The 20,555-nt window shown below is 50.9% G+C and overlaps 1 protein-coding gene across 1 annotated transcript; it reads right to left on the bottom strand.

Moving 5' to 3' along the window:
- Window positions 1-5,472: 5,472 nt before the first annotated feature.
- Window positions 5,473-20,470, bottom strand: PRPF38A (pre-mRNA processing factor 38A). The gene is made up of 10 exons (XM_020987777.2): window positions 20,296-20,470; window positions 15,681-15,840; window positions 13,413-13,534; window positions 12,116-12,201; window positions 9,120-9,233; window positions 6,920-7,032; window positions 6,750-6,776; window positions 6,430-6,527; window positions 6,141-6,189; window positions 5,473-5,610 (listed from the first exon to the last, which is right to left on the bottom strand). Exons 1-10 carry the CDS (start codon window positions 20,423-20,425, stop codon window positions 5,568-5,570), a joined length of 942 nt encoding a protein of 313 aa, XP_020843436.1. The 5' UTR covers window positions 20,426-20,470; the 3' UTR covers window positions 5,473-5,567.
- Window positions 20,471-20,555: the final 85 nt, after the last annotated feature.

Below are 20,555 nucleotides of genomic sequence, written 5' to 3'. Positions count from 1 at the left end.
GCAGGAGTCCGTGTTTTTTTCTTCTCCGTACTTGCCTGTTGAAAGTTCACAGGGACAGCGCTGCAGTAGTTCTTGTCACCTGTATTGGGAGAAGTTCTTGTTTCGGTAGATTCCTTCTTGAGCCACACAGACGTGGCCAGTCGCACTGCGGAGATGACAGAAGGGGCAGTCGACAGATTGCATTCACAATCCGTGCTGGAGTCCCTCACAAGATCTTTGAAGGGAAAAAAAATAGGCCTAAAAACAACAGGCAGGCTAAGCTTTGCGCTTGGCTTTATGGAGAGACTGGGCAAACGGTAGGTTTGGAGTTGGAGGGCCTGAGTTCCGACCTCACTCTGCCGTTACTCATGTCACCTCTGCGGAGCCGTGTCCTCTTCTGTTTCCGTGCTTCAGTCTTGGGAGGAGGCATGCCCTCGCGCCCCACAGCCAACACCAGTTACACGCTGGGATGCAAGATTCTCTCTGGTGATTTGGGGGTGGTTAGTGCTGAATGCTCAGGTGCGTAGAGAGCTGCCTGGGGCCCTGGAGGTGATGCAGGACTGAGCCAGGATCCCCCACGAGCCAGGACTGGAGCCCAGGTGTTCCCGAGGCTACCCACCAGGCCAGGCTGTGTCTCTGATGATATAGATAGGTAGCGTAAGATGCTTGAGGGGAGTGAGGCAAGCAGCTGGAAGACCTTGGAGTGCTGGGCCAAAGTGTCCTCTCTCTCATCGTCATCGTAGGATTACAGACTTGGAGTCGGAAGGGCCTTAGAGACTGCTAGTCCAAACCCTTCTTTTTACAGGGTGTAAAAAACAGACTCACCTGATATTTGAACCCAGGGCCTTGGATACAATGCAGCCTTCTTCCCATTGCACCATGATGCCTCACAGGTTTTCTCCTCTGTCCTTGGCACCTGGAATGTCAACCCTGGCACCCTAAGTAACTCAAAAGATTCGGGGTGCAAAGAACCTGATTCATCCCTGCAAAAACCCAAGCATTTCAGGGAAAGGAAGGGAGGTACCATCATTATTGTCCCTAAATAACTTTCCTAAGAGATATCCGCATAGGATAATAGCAGAAGTAGCAGTTCTATAGCGCTTTGAAAGTTTGCAAGGCACTTTGCATGGGTCCCTGGAAGGGCGATGCCGTTACTGTCAAATGACTTGCAGCTAGCACCTGAGGCAGGATTTGAATTCAGATCTTCCTGACTCCAAATTGAATACTGTCATCCATTGTGCCCCGCTACCTGCGTATCCTCTCGGACCAGAATATATTGCTCTGGCCTGAATGTATAACGCATCTGACCTAACCTAGGAGGTAGGAAGAACCTGGCTTACTCAGTCTGCTTTTTGTTAAAGGCAGTGTTAACACAGAGGCAGTCGACCAAAAAGGGGAAACCAAGCCTCTTGTACAGTACTGGTATCAGGCTAAAGGCAAAAAACACAGGGTTTGTGTTACATCATTTGGACCTTAATGGTCTTCCTAATTCGGATTAAAAACTGGACTGACCTGATGTAACCATGAGGAGGGAGGCTCTTGTTGTACAGGTAGCAGCGCAGTCCTGGGTTCAGTCCCAGTTCTCACTCTCTCTTCATCCTTTGGCTTCTGGCCTCAGCGTTCTCATCTGTAAATTCAGCAGGGTGGACTGGGTGATCTTTTCAGGGTCTCTACGAATGCCTGCTTCTGCCAGGCCAGTCTGGTGACCACAGAGGCCCTGTTGTGCCCTGGTGCCCCCCCCCGGCTTTACTGAGACCTGAGAACTGACCCAAGAGCCTTGTAAAAGCTCTTGCTCTACCTGTTCAGTGTTGGGTGAGTGGCATCACCATTGCTGAGCTGGACGAGCCCTTGGAGGCCAGCTAGCCAACGCAGACCAGTGCCAGCAGCCCCCTCCCCTGCAGAAGCCGCCAGCCAGCGCTCGCCTCTCCAGGCAGTTACAACAATAGGATTTTTGCCATACATCAACCCTAAGTCTGCCTTTTTGCAAATTCAATCCATTGCGCACAGTTCTACATTTTGGGACCAAAGAGAAAAAGGCTTAGTTCTTTGACCACGACAGACCATTTGTAGAAAGTCTCCCTTTTGCCCCCTCCACCTAACATGACTCAGACATCTCTGCCCTATTTCCTTCCTTCTAGTGTCCCACGAAGAGGTGGTCCTGCTCCTTGCCTAGGCTAAGCCCCTTCACACACACCAGTAATCCATTACATCCCGTCCTCTCCAGCATTGCCCTCTATCACCCCTGCCCTCTCCCATCTTCAGTCTCTCCTTATAAAGCAGCTCCTTCTCTACAGTCTATGAACATCCCCATGTAAGGAACCCTCACTTACTTAATCCTACCATCTGTCTAGCTTTTGTCCTCTCTCTCTCTTCCCTTCTTGCTAAACTGCTTGAGAAAGCTCTCTCCCCCTGGGGTCTTCCCTTCCCTTCCTTTCACTCAGCTCTACATCTCTGCAGTCTGGCTGCTGACCTCATCATTCAGCTGAAATGGAGGCTCTCTGGATGGCCAAAGCTGGGTCCTTTTCTCTCGGCTGTCCTCATCCTTGTTGACCTCTCTGTAGCACTTGGCACTGCTGATCCCCTCCTGGGTGCCCACATCCTTCTCGCTCTCGCCTGCTTCTCCTGCCTTCAGTTAGCTTCCGTTTCTCCGGGTTATTCCTATTAACTGTGGGTGTCCCCCAGAGCTCTGTCCCAGGCCCCCTTCTCTTTTCACTTTAAACAATCTCAGCGATTTTGTCAGATCCTACTGGCTCCATTATCTCTGCAGAGGACGGCCAGATATATCCAGCCCTAACCTCTCTCCTGCCTGAGCTCCACTCATCAGTCCCCAGCCGCCTCTTGGACATCTCGATCTGGGTGTCCCAGAGACATCCCAAAGTCTACGTGTCCAAACTGAGCTCATTGATCTTTCCCCCATTCAGCCCTCCTCTCTTCCAGTCAGCCAGCCAGCCCTCAACCTTGGTGTCATCCTCTGTTCCTCACCCCACCCCCCATATAGCCGTGTATTGTCAAGGCTTGTCATTTCCCACCTCATGTTTGTCCCCATCTCTCCTCTAACAGAACCACCATAGTGCGGTCCCTCGTCACCTTGTGCCTGGACGGCTTGCAGTCGCGTTCCTGCCCGGCCTCCCTGCCTTCCCCACTACAATCTGTCTCCGGTCGTCTGCCACGGTGATTTTTCTAAAGCCTAGTCTCAGGGTACCATTCCTGAGACGTGCTCATTGAGCTCCTGCGGCTCCCCGTGGCCTCCAAGGGAATAGCTTGGCCTTCAAAACTAAGCTGGGCCCTGCCAACCTTTCAGTCTTCCTAGACTTTGCTCTGGGTTCCAGTCTCTCCATTTGCACTGGTTCTCCATGCCTGGAATGCTCTGCCACCCCAAAGACTCGGCTTGAACCACACTTCCTTCAGGCCTCTCCTGGTTCTCCCAGCTAATTAATGCCTTCTCCACTCGGTACATTATGTATGTATCTACGTACACACAGTTTCCACCATTAGAATGTGAATTCCTCTGTGCTGAGCACAAAGCAAGCACTTAGTGTTCGCTGACTGGTGTGTGGCCCCCCACCCTATCCCGACTCCATCAGTCTTCTTTTTTTCTGGGACTGATGTCTATAGCTCCTCCAGATAACTAACCCTCGTGACATTGACCTGAATTCTTGCACCAACCTGACTGCCCCCCCAAAATACTTGGAAGCCCATTACCAGCTTGATGAAAATGTGGCTCCTAGAACACACAGCATAGTACTCCAGGTGTGGCCTCATCGGGGCTGAATTCAACCACTCAAACCAGCTTGCTGTGCAGGGCCCTGTGCTAACCCTGCGGGTACAAAATGAAAAACCGCAGTGCCCACCTTCAAGAACTCACAGGTCCTCGGCAGGCGGCTTCTCAGCGTAGCCTTGCTTGGTTGTCATATCTCGCTATTGACTTCTGTGGAACCTGGACCCCACTGAACCCCTGGTCCCCAGTCCCGAGCTTTCTCAGATTACATTTCTGTCCAGCCACATCTTTGTCTCATGCTTGGAAGCTGATTCTTTGAACTTTGCATTTATTCTTACTCAATCTCTTACTTGATTGGCCCAGTGTTCTGGTCTGTAGATTTCCTTTTAGGGCCTCCAGGGTGGTCCAGTCAGGGCTCTCCAATGTGCTAGCTTTCCCTCCAACTTTGTTGGCTGCACATTTAATAAAACATTCCCTTGCTTGGCCCATTTGCCTGGTAGGTTCGGCCACACACCCACACCGTATGACAGAAATCGCCTTGGTTCTCCTATTCTAGAACCAGAACTGTTCACGTGTGTGCTATACAAGCACTCCATGCTGGAGCTTCACCTAGCACCTACTGCCGTGTTGATCATCCTAACGCACACGTAAAATCTGATGATCACTTCCCCTTTGGAAAAGCCTTTTCGAGAAGTCCATTTGCCCAAACTTGGCATTCAAGGCCTCTCATGTCTGACTTACCTGGTGTCCTTAACATTTATTCTGCCTTTTTCTGCTGCCCGTGCTGATCAATCCTTTTCCTGAACTGTTCTGTACACCCAGTCATGAGTTTCAACATTCTCCTGGGCAGGGCTCAGCTTGGTGCTGCCGGCTCTCAGACCCTCCCACCTGGCAGGGCTCACTCCCAGCATACAGTGCTCATAGCTACTGGTTTGTACTTCTTACACACACACACACACACACACACACACACACACACACACACACACACACACACACACACTGATCATTCTGCTAAGTCAGTCACTTGTGCGCATTTCGTATCTCCCCCGAGATGGTTAAGCTCCCTGAGGACTGAAAATGTGACTCATTCATCTGTGCCCTGAACACAGGACCCTGCACAGAGTAGGCGGTTATACACTTTATAAAACAGAATGATTAACCTTGACATCACAGGTGCCTGTATCCCATTTTTTCGCTACCCTGTCCATGAAACCTGAAGTCTATGGGTCACCTCCATGCCCCAAACATCTGACAAGCCAAGCTGGACCACCCTAAGACTTTGTTTCATAGGATGCAGAATGAGAAAGGCCTCCAGAAATTATCAAGGCCAACTCCCTAAATCTTATCTCCTCCAAGAATTTGCCCCAAGGTCACGTGGCCAGAATTTAAAGTCAGGTCCATGGAATCTCAACCCACATTCATTCTACTGCCCAGCAAGAAACAGGTTGTGCTGTCTGCCAGCTGTCTCGAAGCTGAGGCTGCTGTTAAACAGGGCTATGTAATGCTTAACAGCAGAGTTAGTAAAGGAAAGGGCCGGGACACTGCACCCTAGTCGATCAGTTTAATCTGTCTGCAGATAAACCTCATGTAATCCAAAAGAAGGAAACAGGGTACAAAAGGAGTCACGGCAGCCCTTAGGGCGAAACATCCTCGTCTTCCACCAGACAAATGCGGAAGGGTCCAACATAAGTCTTCACGTCACAAAAAACTCAGCATGGCTTGGCTTAGGCCAGTTAAAAAAAAGTCATAGAAACAGGGCAGGGGCCAGGAAGAGCTGCAGAAGGGGCCGACAGCGGCAGTGGCCACGGTGGTGAGGCCAGTCCAGGCCAGCCACGTGGGCAGGAGACCACCGGTCAGGTGGCAGCCGTTACTCATTCCCTCGCCGACTCTTCTTGTGGCTTTTCTTTGACCTGAAAGAATAGCACAAACGACTTCACTCCCTTAATCAGTGAACCTCTGTGAAGCACCTACCGTGTGGGGGGCCTAAGCACACAGACCTGCCCTTTGATGAGGGCACCAAGTGGCAGGTGAGCAGAAAGAGGGACAGGCATTGATTAAGCACCTACTGTGTGTGGGACACTGTGCTAAGCACTGAAAGCAGGAAGAAAAGCTCTTGTTCCACTGGGGGAGGCCCTGAGGAGGTAATGGAGAGGAGGCGGAAGCCACAGGAGCGGCACGCCTGGTAAGGGCTCTGCAGTGAGCTGGGCAGGCTCGGGGGCAGACCGTCCCCTACGACTCACACTACTCTAAGGCCTACAGCCCTGTGAGGCGGCTGGCACCAAGAAGGGGAAGGTGACCCACTTCACTGCCAGGCCAATTACAAACACCCAGGCTCGGCCTCCAAGGCCAGTGTCACCACAGCAGGCTAACGTGTCTGTGTGTCTGGGACCCTCCCCCCCATTCTAGAATTCAGGGTGAAGCGTAACGCTGGCACAGGTACCTTTCGGGGGACTTTGAGTGGCTTCTGTGTCTGTGGCTCCGGTGGTGGCCTGTGAGAGGGAAGGACGGACAGTGAGCGAGACGGGGCATTCCCAGGAAAACGGCTCCAGCACGGCCTCCTCCTGGACCCACAGGAGGGCAGCCCGTGGCAGGCCCCGTCACTGGCCCACGACCCCGCGAGTAGCACCTAAAGCCCTCGCCCCACTGGGAAGAGCTTGCTGAGTGACTTGCAGTTTGGACCCTCTGGCTAGCTCAGTGGATAGACATGACCGCCCGGAAGAGCCCGATACCTGGAGACTTGGATCGGGAGCGGTGCCGCCGTTCTCGGGATCGGCTCCGGTGGCGTCGAGGGCTCTTACTGCGGTGTCTTTCTCGACGGGGGGATGGACTGTGGGGACACGGCATTAGAATAAGTCTCGTAACGATTCCAGACCCCAAAATGGGGAGCTGGATCGCCCAGTCCTAGCACCCTGTGTGAGGACTGGAAAGAAGGCCTCACACAGACCACAGCAGAGGCAGGAGTCTAACCCAGGCCTCTGCACACAGCAACATTTACTAAATGTCTGCTAAAATGGAACTGAATCAATTCCCAAATGAGTAAAAGTCTTACCTCCTCCTTTTGGGAGATCGGCTGCGCCTGCAAGGAGAGAAAAGACAATTCTTTTGAGCGTGCGGTACCCAACCAGACCTCCACACGACATGGAGCTGCCCCTTGACCCCACGCAGACCACAACCTCAGGGCCACAGGAGTGACTCACTCCTAACAGGTGCACCCATTACCTCCTGGGAGAGCGGCTCCGGCTTCGCCTATAGCGCAGCGTGGGAGAGCGACGGGGCTTGTCCAGGTCTCTGTAGCTTCGCCGGCGGTGATCTGGGGATGGGGCCCTCTCCAGCTGGAACGGGCAAAGCACAGGTAGATCAGCGTGCTGACAGGCTCTGAGGAGATCCCAACGCTCCTTCCCAACAACAAAGCCACCCCTTAGAGCCAACAAGGGACAGCTGGTGCCAACTGCCCTGCCAACTGTACCCCCCCAAATCCAAGGCTTACATTCCTGTTACACTGTCTTTTCTCTAGTTCCCATCGCGCATGCGTGCGCACACACACACACGCACGCACGTACGCGCGCACGCACACACACACACACACACACACACACACACACACACACACACAACACACACACACACACACACACAGAGGCAGGGCCTGCAGGGGCACCTCTTGACGGGGGAACAGCTGCACAAGATGCTCCTGGCATGTGCCAAGACACTACTGTGTCACAGGGAAGGACTGCTCTGAGGAATTCAGGGAAATACGCTAAGACTGACATCAGCTGAGCAGGAAAACAGAAAGCAAGCCACAATGAAACTGACTGATGGCAGAACTCAGCCCCATGTAGCGACGGACCTCGATGCCCCAGGACTGCGGGCGCGACGTCCTGCCCTCCTCAAACAACATCCCCAGAACCAAGGCTCTGTTTTCTTAATTACACTTACCTAACTACAAGGGACAGAAAGCTCTACGGGGCTCAGGAAAGGCTGGTGTTGACCATGTTTAAAACATCAAGATTCTTTTTCCAAAAAAGAAGTCCACACTAACATAAGGGGGCAGAGCCTCCTCCTGGAAGCCCTTCCTGATTGCACCCCTGCCAGTGAGATCTCTGTGGACCTGCCAGTGTTTTGGTCACTGCGCGTACCTGGCACACAGCACCTACTATGTGCCTGGCACCATGCTGGTCCCCTGGAGTCCACCGCTTAGCACCCACATATTTGTTCCCACCATCTTCTGCTGGCCCATGGGTACATTTCCACAGGCATCTATTTCATCTTCCCCCTTAGACTCTAAGCTCTTTGAGGGCAAGGCACTAGTCACCAGTTTCTTCTGTCTCTTCACAGTGCCCAACCGAGCGCTCGCTCCACCTGAGAGGGCCCGCAGGGCAGCTGGCATGCTGGAGTGCTCAGTGAATGGCGAGCCCCCCCGAACAGAAGCTTTGTGGCTGCCCGTCTGGACCTGCTCCCGGGGGTTCCAGGTACCAGCTGCCAAAGGTGGCAGGAAGGATTCCAGCCTCTCTTGGGTGTTCTGGCCCCAGGAGATGCCTCTACTCAGTGGAAGGAAACCAGAAAAGCACCCGGTTCCAGTGCGAGGGGCAGCACACTTGCTTAGGCAATCAGAGTAACTCAGAGGCTTTGGAGAAAGGATGCCAACCTTCGGGATGAAACCCAAAGCCCAGGGAGGGCTCGCAGGGAGTAAAGGTGTCACAACTGCCACAGATCTCCAGCTGGGGGGGCTACAGGGGTGAGGGGGGCATCAGGACAGTCTACAGAAGAGCTGGATCCCACTTGCATAATGAAAACAGTTATAAAGTGCCCCACACCTGCTTCTCTCCACACACCTTTCTGAGCAAGCTGGGGGCGTGGGAAGATTATCACCCCCCTTTTAAAGATGAGGACAAAGGCCCAAGGAGATTAAAATCACACAGACAATGCGGGCTCTCCAGACCCCAAGCCCAGTACTTTCCATCTTCTTGTCTAGCTATTGAAATCAAGCATTCTTCAATCACCTCGTCTGGCTCCTGGACCCCTCCGGCAGTCTCCGGAAGCCTACGGACCCTTTACAGAATCACATTTTTAAGCACACAAAACAAAATGCATAGAATTACAAAGAAAATCAATTATGTTAAAATGTAGCTAACAAACTACTGAAAATAAATTGACAGACAGACAGACAGACACAGCCAAGTTCACAGAATCAACCTCAGAAACTTCAAAGCGAAACTGAGACCCTCCAGTCTCACCTACTCTAAACGAGGCCTTGGCCGCCTCCTGGAGCCAGCCTCAGCGGCTGAGTTCTAACAAAGTACAACAGAAAGGACCCTGAGTGCAGGCTGCTAGGATGGAGCACCAGGGGGCATGGATGCCCAGTCCATGTGGCAGAACCAGACATAGGAGGGGGCTCCAAAGAGAAGCCACGAGGCCTGACCTTGTCATCATCATCCTCCTCTTCCTCTTCGCTGGACTCCACGTCGTCCATGTCCTCCTCCAAGGCGCTGACTCGGGGCTCCAGCTGCTCGGCTTCTTCCAGCACATACCGCTTCTACAAAGAGCAGAGAGGTAAGGGCACCAGCACTGCCCCACCCCACCCGCCGGAGAGCCCTGTGAGGAGGCAGCAGAAGCACCAGCCCCACTCATGCCTGAGGAAGCGCTAAAGGACGTAAGGACTTCCACAGACACCAGGAATGTTTCTGGTGAAAGAATAACAACGATTTAAGCAGCACAGCGTCACCTGTAAGAGAGCCAGCCACGGACACAGGCAGGCGGACCTGGATTCGAGCTCCGCCCTGACACACTCTGGCTGGGCAATCCCAAGCTAGGGCAACTCTCTAAGGCTACAAGGGGCAAGAAGAGGTGCCCATCTGCATGGGAGAAGGGGCTCCTTCCTGAGAGTTAATGACTTGGCAGTTAAAGGATCACTGGTAACTTTGGAGAGAGCTGCTTCAATTAGTGATGGAAGGAGGCTGGAAGTGAGACATGAGAGGAACTGGAGATGCCGAGCAGCCTTGCCAAGTGTAGGGGAGGAGAAACAGCGTGTGATGATAACGCACAGGGCTCCTCGGTCCAGCCAGCCTCCAAGGGAGGTTCATAGAACTGGACAGCTGGAAAGCGCCTTGGAGCCGAGAATGGGAACAGACTGAGGACAGCCATATTCAGTGACAGCAAGTCCAGCCTGGCTCTGGTCAGCCTTCTCGGAGAGCCGCCAGAGGAGCTCAACTGTCTCCAAACAGGCCAAAGGGGGTGTCTGGGGCTGGAAGGGTGTGAACAAGAGAGACTCTTCTACAACACCTTGGACAAATATTCATTCCACCTTCACTTAAAGGCGTCCAATGTCAGAGAAACAAACCTCCTCCCCCAGGGACAGCTCTCATTTGTAGCAAGTTTTTCCCTGATATCAAGGCAAAATTAACTTCTCTGCCCCTTCTATCCACTAGTGTTAGGGCATCCTTCTCAGGCTACACTGAGCATGTGTCAAAGCTAAGCATGTAAAAGGAACCCAAACCCGCAGTCTGGGCCAGAAGCACTCCAAAGGTCAGGCCAGATCCGTGACACCAGGATGGACCACTGGCTTCAACACAAAACCAAACCCACAAAAACCCTGGAATTCTGGTGGCTTCCTCTAAGTTGTCCCAAAGCTCAGTTCAGTTTTCTTCAGTCCCTTCTACAGTGGGGTTTTTCACCTGGGGTAAATGACCTTCTCTAAAATAAATCAGCAAATAAAGATTTGTGTGTGACTAGATTTCACTATAATTGGCTTCCTTTGTAAAACTACATATTTGATCTTGGGTTTTAAAAACATGATTCTGAGAAAGGGCCCCTAGGCTTCACCAGGTCACACAAACAAGGGGGTGAGCCCCTGAGACAAAGGCTCATGCACCAGCCTGAGGTCCCACTGGGATCCAGAACGACTCAGAAAAAGAATGCACCGTGAGCAGAAAAAGACCATGGCTCCAGGCAGGGGATAAAGGCCTGGCTTCAGTCAGTGCAGCAGGGGAACTCTGCCTGCCCCACATATAGCCACAGCAAGTAGATATGCATGCATACCTAACCTATAGCAGGGGAAACTACAGGGAGAGGGCATGATACAAGACCTTCAGCATTTACAGGGCTGTCTTAAGAAGAAAGGCCATGCATCCTAGTAGATAGAAAGCTGGCCTCAAAGCTAACAAGATCTGGGTTCAAGTCCTGTCTGTTATGCACTCAGGCTGTGTGACCCTGGGAAAGTCACTTAACTCAGCCCTCTGGGCAACTTTGAAGACTTTAAGTTGCAGAGAAGGTGTCAACCTGCCTTCTCCCCCCAGGAGTTCCCCCCACATACAAAACCCTAAATCTAGTCTGTATCCCCATGCTACCTAAAAGAGGAATTGGACGTCCTTGGCTTGGCCCCAGAAGGCAAAAGTAGGAGAAACAGAGGGAGCGTCATAGGGAGGCAGATTTCAAATTTCCTCACAATTGATGTGGCCCAGAAGCAGGCTGAAGGGCCTCCCGAGACAGAGAGGTCCTTCCTCTTCCCTGGGGGTTCTCAAGCCAAGGTTTCCCAACTACTCGTCAGGGCTGTTGCGGAGGAAATCCTTGTTTAGAAACGGATCAGAGAGGCCCTCTGAGAGCCCTCCCAATCCCAGGAGTGCAGAACTCCCCGCAGCAGACCACAAAGGGCAATTCTAAGCAGCAGGGCCAGACAACAGTCTCTGAGTCTGGAGCCGTGATCTCAGAAGCCACCTGGTGGCAGAGCGATGCTCAGACACTTAGATGGGAGCATCTACTGTTGGGCGGACTGCTGTTCACACTAAGGCCCAGCTCATTCAGGGCCAAATGGGGAAATGAGAATGGCTGCTTTTTCAGCCTGGCCCCAACAAGCTAGGGTGTCCGTCTGATGAGGCTTTTCCCTGCCAGAACCCCGCTCTGTAACCCATCTTTCCTCTGCTGCACAGCTCTCACAGGAACCACCAGCTCAGCACATGCAGGACGATGCACAGGGACCCACAGCTAGATCCCTTCTAGGCTCCTGCTCTGGCAGCAGAGAAACCTGAACAGCGTGGGCTCAGAGTTGGCAGACTGTGTGTGTGACCACAGAGGTCATCTGTCTGACCTCTCATTTTACAGAGGTAGTAGAGACCCGAGGAGGTAGCAACCCGAAGGCCCACCAGCGACCAAAATCCAAATCTCTGGAGTCCCGGCTCCGTAATCTTCCTCTTGCACCATGTTACCTGTGTTTCCTTAAGCCACTAGGGCTGAGTTTTCCCTTTTGCCAAAGAGGAGGTCCATCTGCAGTGCCCAAAGGCCCGAGCCTTTCACTTACAGCTCCTTTTCAGTTCCTGTCATTCCTTCCAAAACACTACCCACCACCCCGTCCCCAAGCTCCAAGGCCCCTCCAGGATGACCTTGCCAGGGGCAGCCCTGCGTGAAGTGACTGTCTCCTCTCACCTGAAGCCGAGGCAGAATGATGTCACAGACCCGCTCACTGTGCAGTAGTTCATCGATAAACTCATCCACGTGCATCAATTCAAACTCTAGGGGGAAAAAAATCCAACAGTTCAGCACAACGGAACACCAGGTGGGAACTGGGACTTAGAAATAATAACAGTATTTGGAGAGGCAGAAAGGAAGCGAGAAAGTCACATACAGAGGCCGGTGAGAAAGAGGGCCACAACCAGAGCCCCTGCGGGCAGACTCTGACTCAATATAAGGAGAAATTTCCTCAAAATTAAACCCCTCCAGCAATGGGATGGGCAGCCCTGTAAAAGGTTCCTGATCACCAAAGACCTCCCGACATTCCCCCAACAAGCTGGGACCCTGGAGACCCAAAGCAGAGCTGGTCCCTGCTCTCAAGGAACTTTGATTCTGTTTTACCAAATGACCAGAGTGTGGCACCTTGTGGGAGGAGGCTGCTTAAGGAGTCATACTTCAGATAGCGTTCAGTCAGTCAGAAAGCATGTATTAGGCACCTACTATGTGCCAGGCACCATACTAACTGCCAGGGATACAGAGAAAGGGAAAAGACAGGCCTGCTCTCAAGGAGTTCACGACCTAACGAGGGAGAAGGCGCATATGCAGCCAACATGATAAACCAGGGGTGGGCTCTGAGGGAAGGCACTGGCACTGAGGGGCATCACAAAAGGCTTCCTGGAGGTTAGATGTAGCTGGGAGGGGAGCCAGGAGGCAGAGAGGGGCAGGAAGAGCATCCCGGGCATGGGGCACAGGCAGGGAAAACGCCCAGAGTCTGGAGACAGACCAGTAAGGAGGCCAGGGTCACTGGGTAAGAAGGCTGGGAAGGCGGAAGGGGGCCAGGCTGTGAGGAGCTTTAAAAGCCAAACAGGACGTTACATTTGCTCCAATGTGCTCAGACCTGTGCCTATGGAAGATCCATTTGACAACAAGTGTAGGATGGAAGGGAGTAAGCAGAGACCAAACTACCTTTTCCCAAGGATGGGGGGGGGGAGTTATGAGGATTAAAAAAAAAAAGGCCCAGGGGCGTCAGGCACCACTGCTGGGGCTCCCCCTTCCCAGTGTTCTTCCAACAGGACCATATGTGGGGCTGTCCTTTCCCCTTCCTCACTATAGCTTGGGTTTTACCTGCTAATTCTGGAATTTCATGAAATCCCTCCAACTAAGTAGCCACCAGGAGGGCTTGGGATCCACGGAGGGGGCAGGGGTGGCTCAAACTAAAATCTGACGAGGGTCACTAATCCAGGCTTGCAGAACCCTGTCGCACCACACTCACCTCCAGTTCGGTTCTGGCTCTTAATTTTCCGGTAGTCATTGTAAAGAGGTTCCAGATACTTGTAGCAGTCAATGGCGGTGCCTGTCAGCCTCATATACAGGGCCCCCAACATGCGGACGTACCTGAAAGAAGAGTCAATGAAATAAGTGGCCACCCTGAGATTCAAGCAAAGGCTGATTCCCTCTGAACGTACAAGTGACCTGTCAAGACCGACCCCAAGAGACCCAAGGCAAAAGCCTCACGTACACAAAAATATCTGGAGCAGCTCCCTCTGTGATGACAAAGAACTGGACAGTCAGGGGATGCCCATTAACTGAGGAGTGGCTGAACAAGTGAGGTTACATGTGCCATAAGAAATGATGAGAGGGATAATGTCACAGAAACCTGGGAAGACTTGTATGAACTGATGCAGAGTAAAGTGAGCAGAATAACAACACCACTTTGAAAGACTTCCGATCCCAGATCATGCAGTGAGCAGCCATGATTCCAGAAGGCCAAGGGTGAAGCCTGCTACCCACCTCTTAACAGACAGCAGACAGACAAATGATGCGTTTATGCACGTGACCAGCAGGGGAATTTGTTTTGCTTGACTACGCATGTTACAAGATTTTTGTTTTTCTTTTAAGTTGGGAATGGGGTAGGAAGGAGAGAAAATAAATACTTATTAAATGAACCATAAAATGACATGAAAATGTTTTTAAACCATACAGCTTGTTGGTTGGTCAAGTGGCTCTGCCCCTCACTCGCAGGTGACTCTACCTCGTGGGCCTTGATTTCCTTCTTTGTCATCTGAGGTTCACCCTGCTCTCAGGAATGCCGGGAGGGCCAAATAAACACTCTCCCAAGCCTTTCACACACAGAGCAGGTGCTTCATAAACAGCGACTGAATGAGTTTATGTAAATGAGCCCATTCTCAGTATTTTCATCATCTCCCATTTGGCAGAGAATGTAGCTGAGGAAGCATCAGCTCATGGCTCTAGCACACAGTAGGACTGACATGGAGCTTACTCACAGGCTCATTCTCCACGTTCTTCCTCCTCCCACTCCCTCCCTCTAAGACAGAAGTACAAGTGTTAGCACACTCTTTTTACGGTGAGAGTGACTAAGAGGAAAAGTGATTTGCCCAGAATCCCAGAGCTGAAAGATTGAGTTACTGGGATTATGCTCAGAGCACGGCTTATTGATGAAACAGAATTCAGGGACTGTTTTCACACTCCTGCATAATGTCAGCTTGACTAAGCGGTGATTTCTGTAGTAGTTGTCGTCTGAGTCCCTCCAGGGCCCTGTTGTACTATATTAAACATCAAGACTCCTAGCGATTAGAACTGCCCAAAGTGTTATGGTCTGCCATGAGAAGAAAGTGAGGTCCCCATCACAGGAGGTGTTCAAGCGGAGAGTGGATTAACCCTTCACTGAGGAAAGGCAGGGCAAGTTGCCCATCTGCTCCCTTCTAATCCTGTGGTTGATGACGGGTCCAACCTCCCCCACACCGGGGGAGTTCTCTCTGCAGCACCTCTACTGGACAGCTGATGACCTTTCAAGGCAGGCTGTTCTTCTGTGAACAACGTGGTTGCCTCTAAGTTCTTTCTGAAGCACAGCTGAACCTGGTCTTTTAAAGTCCACTTCCCCGAACCTCCACCTTCTCACAAAGAAGAGCTCGACCCTCCTCCATATGACAGCCCAAGCCCCAGGACTCTTCCCTCCAGGCCACAGTATGGCCAAATTCTCTGACTTGGCCTGCTGTGGATCCTACCCTAGGAAGCCTCTAGTTTGCTGTCGATGAGTCTCTTAAAAGGGGCTGGCCAATGCAACAAATTCACATTCCTAGCTCACTTCTAATAAAAATGATTGGGGACCCTTTTTTTTTTTTTGGTGGTGGTGGGGGGGGGGATTGGGTTCTGTACATCATCCCTGGAAAAGGGATTTTACAGCTAGAAAGGACCTTTCTCACTTTACTAATAAGGAAACTGAGGCTCAGGGAGGTTTTGAGGAATCAAAAGTCAAAGAGAATTATCAAAGGATTTTTCACTAGAATATAAGTCGATTTCTACTTAAGATCTACTGAAAAGTTAAAGCTCAATAAGGAAGTAAAGAAGACCAAAAAAGACACAATTACTGAAGAAATGAAGAGGTTACAGTCCCCAAGGACAAAATCCAGGGGGAAGAAGCCCAACGGAGAGTCACATGCTAGAGCTCTATCCCCTCAGCCAAAGTGGACGGGGAATAGGATGTTCAGGCAGAGAAAGAGTTGGCACGTCTCTCACTTACTTGAAATCTTCATTTTTAATGAATTCCACTATGATGTCCTTCTCTGGCTGTATCTGCAGCATCTTCAAGGTCAGGCACAGGAACGGAGTGGGCTTGATGTTGCCTCCGTAGACGCCCCCCACAAACCTCAATTCCATGGCTTTATCAACAACGAGCTCCGCTGAAACCAGAAGACCGATACAGTGACAAGGGAATTGCAAGGCCAACCTCACAGACCTCCAGAAACTGTCAGGGGCAGACACAGAATTTGGACCTCAGCTCGATATGTTCACCAAGAAGTCTCACAAAACTCTTAACGCAACAATTGGAAAAGGAGCTTTCCCTTCTCAATAGCCTCACCCATTCCCATAACCCGAAAATAAGGACAGTCGCTAGCCTAGGAAGGCTGGCTTTCTGAACTGATACTAGGGGGCACCCCAGGACGTTGCTCTAAGGAGTGCAGAATCATGGAGCGTAAAACGATTTAATAAGGAAACAGCTAGTGCACTTTGTTTCAATTATTTAAAACAATATATAATATATAGTCAACTAACCTTGCTTAGCAACTCCAATCTGTATTAGTTTCAAGGTACAAAGCAACATCGCCTAGTTCCTACCCCTCTTCAGGATTCCTGGTCCTATGATGGTTACTGTGGGTTTGCCACACTCTGGGGGCTGCTTTTTAGGCACTCTGCATATTTCATAAAGTTTTCCCAAATGTGTCTGTATTCTTTGGACACTGAGGCTATTAATTGAATGAAAGTATTTTATAATATTAATGTCTTATTGTTGGACATTTAGGTAAAGTCCGATTGTAATTATATACAACACGGACTATGAAAACCCCTGAGCAGGAGGTATACCCCTTTTAGGGTATAGTCCCAACAATGGAATTTGGAGATCAAGTGTATACCTTCTGCCAGACGGCTCGACAAAAAGATTCTGTAAGTTTACAATCCCATCAACAAATAAGGAGGTCCTGCTCTTCCAGAGTCAGTCAGTCAATAAACATGTAATAAGTGCCAGGCACTGTGCTAAGGAAACTAAGGATATAAAAAGAGGCTGACTGTCCCTGCTCTCAAGGAGCTTACAAGCTGCTGGGAGGAGATAACAAGCAAACAACAAGGTACAAACAAGCTCTATACAGGATAAACAGGAAATTATTAAGAGACAGAAGGCCCTGGAAGTAAGTGGGATTGGGGAAGGCTTCCTGGACAAGGCGGAATTTGAGTTGGGACTTGAAGGAAGCCAGAGAAGGCAGGAGGTCAAGTCGAGGAGAGAGAACATTCCAGCCATTGAGAACAGACAGAAAAATTGCCCAGAGCCCAGGGATGGAGAGTCTTGTTAGTGAAACAGCTAGTGTCACTAGCCTGAAAAGTACATGCCTGGGAGTAAGGTATAAGAAGCCTGAAGGCAGGATGAGTAGATGAAGGGCTTTGAATGGCAAACAGAGAATTTTGCATTCGATCAGAGACAGAGCAAAGGACAGGGAATTACGAGACCTGAGCTCATAGCAGCACAGATCTAAAAATGTGGAAGGGACCTCAGGGGCCTCCTAGTGCAACCCTTTCACTTTAGAGGCAGAATCCAAGGCCCAGAGAGGGCAGACGGGGGGTGTCCAAGGTCAGACAACTAATACCTGAGGCCAGATCCAAACTAGTGCCTGACTCCAAGGCCAACCCGGCTCAGGCACCCTTCCCTCTTCCTTGTACCCCACATCCTCTAATCTGCTGACAAGTTCTGTAATTACTCTACCCCTCCAACATTTCACCATCTGTTTCCTTTCTACATACTCCAAGGCCAGGCTCTCATCCCCTTTCCTGCTACTATCAAAGGCCCTTCAACAGCAACCTAATGCCTGTAGAAATGTTAATGATAACAATGACAATTATAACAGCTGGCATTTATAGAGCACCTTCTCTGTGCCAGGCACCCTGACAAGTGCTTTACAAACAAAATCTCCTATTCTCACAATAATCCTCGGAGGCAGGTGCTGTTGTTATCCCCATTTTATAGCTGAAGAAACGGAAGCAGGCAGGGGTGAAATGGTTTGCCCAGGGTCACACAGCTAGTAACTGTGTGAGGGAGGATTTCAACCCAGGTCCTCTCCTGACTCCAGGCCCAGCACTCTGCCCACTGTGCCACTGAATTACAAATTCCACTAGTATTTAAGGCCTTCTGCCATCTAGCCCCAATCTACCTTTTCCAGCCTGACTTCACACTCTACCATCCTGCCCTCTCTGCAGCCTGGAGCCCCTGTGCTTTGAACCCTGACGCAGTGTGGGACCTCTCCTGGCCCCAGTTTTTCCCACTGTAAAACAAAACTGAGCTAGATGATTTCTGAGTCCCCTTCCAACTCTGACATCCTGGGATTCTGGGATAACAACAGCCTGAAAAATTGTTCTTCCTGGTGGCATTGGCGTGGGACTCAGGAGAGTGTCACTAAAAACATGACACTGTCGATATATTCCAGGTTATCATAATCACAGCAGCTGCAGTGACGTTGGTTGAGGAAATGAGGCACACTGGACAGAGGGATTTGGAGTTAGGAAGATCAAGGTTCTTCACTTATTAACTGAGAGATGACAGACAAGTGACAATCTCTTCCATTTAAATTTTCCCCATCTATAAAATGGGGATAATCCTGCCTGAAGTAGCTGCCTCCCAGGAGATGCTGTGTAGTACATTTGGCAAATTTTAAAATACCATAAAATGTCAGTCATGATTACTATATTTGGAAGGGGCCCTTCTGGCCTTTCAGATCCCATCAATGGACAATGTTATAGACATCACCTCCGGGTATTGCCCTGTCCTAAAGGCCTGACCAGGCTCCAAGATCATGTCTTCTCCCTCCAACATACAAACATCCAGCTACATCATTCAAAATAATATTAGAGCTGAGGAAAAACCTTAGAACATATGACGTCAAACCTCCAGGACAGGAATACCGAGGAGAAAACTCATTCTCCCAATGCAGACGTGTTTGCTCTGCCTCTAAGTCTGAAAGAGCTGCCTTGGCATTCATTCAAGAAGTAGTGACTGCCAGCCACATGCTAGACACAGTGTGGGTACTAAGGAAGCAGAGGCAAAAATGAAGCAGGCCATCACCTCTCTTCAATATCAACCCTCAATAAACACAACGTGCTAGGCACTGTGCCAGACATATAAAACAAAACTGAAACGTGCTGCTCTCAAAGAGAAGGCTTCTTACCAAAAGAAGGCAGCATGTATACATAGAAGCAAAAACCAAATACGAGGTGATTTTTGGAGAGAGGGCACTGGCAGCTGGGGGTAGGGGGATCCAGAAAGGGTTTCATGTAGGAGTGGTGGCTGAGCCAAACTTTAAAGAAAGGAGGGATTCTAAGAGGTCAAGATGAAGAGGGAGAGCATTCCAGGCATGGGGCTAAGGTAGAGAGAGGAGACATGGAATGTCCCACGTGAAGAACAGCAAGGCCAGTTTGGCTGGTCCACAGAATGCCTATACAGGAGCAGCACATGAGACACCCGGGAAGGTGTGAAGGGATTTAAATGCCAGAGTACACGTGTGACCCTAGAAATAGCAGTGACCCCTGAAATTTACTGAGTAGGAGCAGCCATGTGCTTCAGGAAAATCCCTTGGGCAGTTCTGTGGAGAGTTTTCAAAGCATCCGTCTGGTTACATTCAGCATGTATGTAGCAACCTTACCCAGAGCTCTGGTTTTGTGAGACTCCTTGTCCTAAATTCTAGGGTCTAGCACAGTGACTAAAAGATCTGTGAATTTTTATGGGATCCAGAGATAATACTTCTAGCCAGAAGGAGTATATTTAGGTTTCTGAGTCTTTTTTCCCCCTACAATTACTAGGTATACATTTTTTATTGATTTCCCTGCATACACACTGTTGAGAGCTCGTTGCACTTAGCACCGTGGGTGCCACGTAATAAAAGCTTAACATACGTTTGCTGCATTAAACCACACACAGACAGCTCCAAGTCTGTCCTGACATGAAGCCGACCTCCCACCAGCTCCTGCTGTGCCCTGCTCGGGCCAAGCAGAAGGAACCCAGAAACACTCCAACATAATCACATCGGTCTTCCCTCGTCCGAGCTACGCAGTGTCTTAGAATCGTGGAAGCTCCGAATTGAAAGGGACCCCAGAGATCTAGCCCGACCCGTGTATGAACTGGAATCTATCGTGAGGAGCCAGCCAGGTGCAGAGGAAAGAGTCTGGAGTCGGAGAGCCTGGGTTCAAATCCTGCCCCTAATGCTTACCACCTCAGGAGTGTGAGCTTACACGTCTGAAAGAGGAGAATCGCTTATATGGACTGTTATTAAGTACCTACTATGTGCTGGAGACTATGCTGGGGATACACACAAAAATGCCCTCCAGAAACCTATCTGTCAATCAAGCAAACGTCTCCAATGCCTACGGTAGCCCCGCTGTGCTCGAAGGAAGAAAGCGACACAGAAACGCGAGGGACCGTTACGGTCCAAACGTCAGGGTCGGCAACGAGCTCCAAGGGTTCTGCCTGAACACCTCCCCGGGCGGGGAGCTCACTGCCTCCCGGGGTGGCTCGAGACGCGTCGGGGAGACGTCCGGGGCCCGGGCCTCGCGGCGTCTCCCAGTGAGTGCCACCCTGCCCAGCCGCAGCCGCTCACCTGTGAGCCCGAAGCACTCCTCCTTCCAGTACTTGGACTCGTAGATTCGAGTCCGGATGATCTTCTCCACCAGGTACTGCGGGTTGGTGCCGTGGATGCTGTGAGCATCTTTCACGGTCCGGTTCGCCATCTTGGGAAGCTCTCGGCGCCGCCTCCACAGCACTTCCGGCGGGCGCTTTTGCGTCACTTCCGCACGAGCCCAGCTGGAAGTAGGGGCGGGAGAGTCTCGGCGAGGCAGATGACGTCACTGAGGCGGCCTC

Source organism: Phascolarctos cinereus, unplaced genomic scaffold (genome assembly GCF_003287225.1).
Source record: "Phascolarctos cinereus isolate Bilbo 61053 unplaced genomic scaffold, phaCin_HiC Scaffold_5;HRSCAF=322, whole genome shotgun sequence".
NCBI lineage: Eukaryota > Metazoa > Chordata > Mammalia > Diprotodontia > Phascolarctidae > Phascolarctos > Phascolarctos cinereus.
Note: the sequence above shows the minus strand (reverse complement) of the source record. Positions and strands in the feature narration are given on the sequence as shown.

Excerpts from the sequence above, each read along its gene's own strand:
- PRPF38A (XM_020987777.2), bottom strand. The coding sequence starts at position 20,425 with ATGGCGAACCGGACCGTGAAAGATGCTCACAGCATCCACGGCACCAAC. Across the intron at positions 15,841-20,295 it reads GGAGTGCTTCGGGCTCACAG|CGGAGCTCGTTGTTGATAAA; the intron begins GTGAGCGGCTGC and ends TTCTGGTTTCAG. Across the intron at positions 5,611-6,140 it reads CACTCAAAGTCCCCCGAAAG|GTCAAAGAAAAGCCACAAGA; the intron begins GTACCTGTGCCA and ends CTATTCTTTCAG.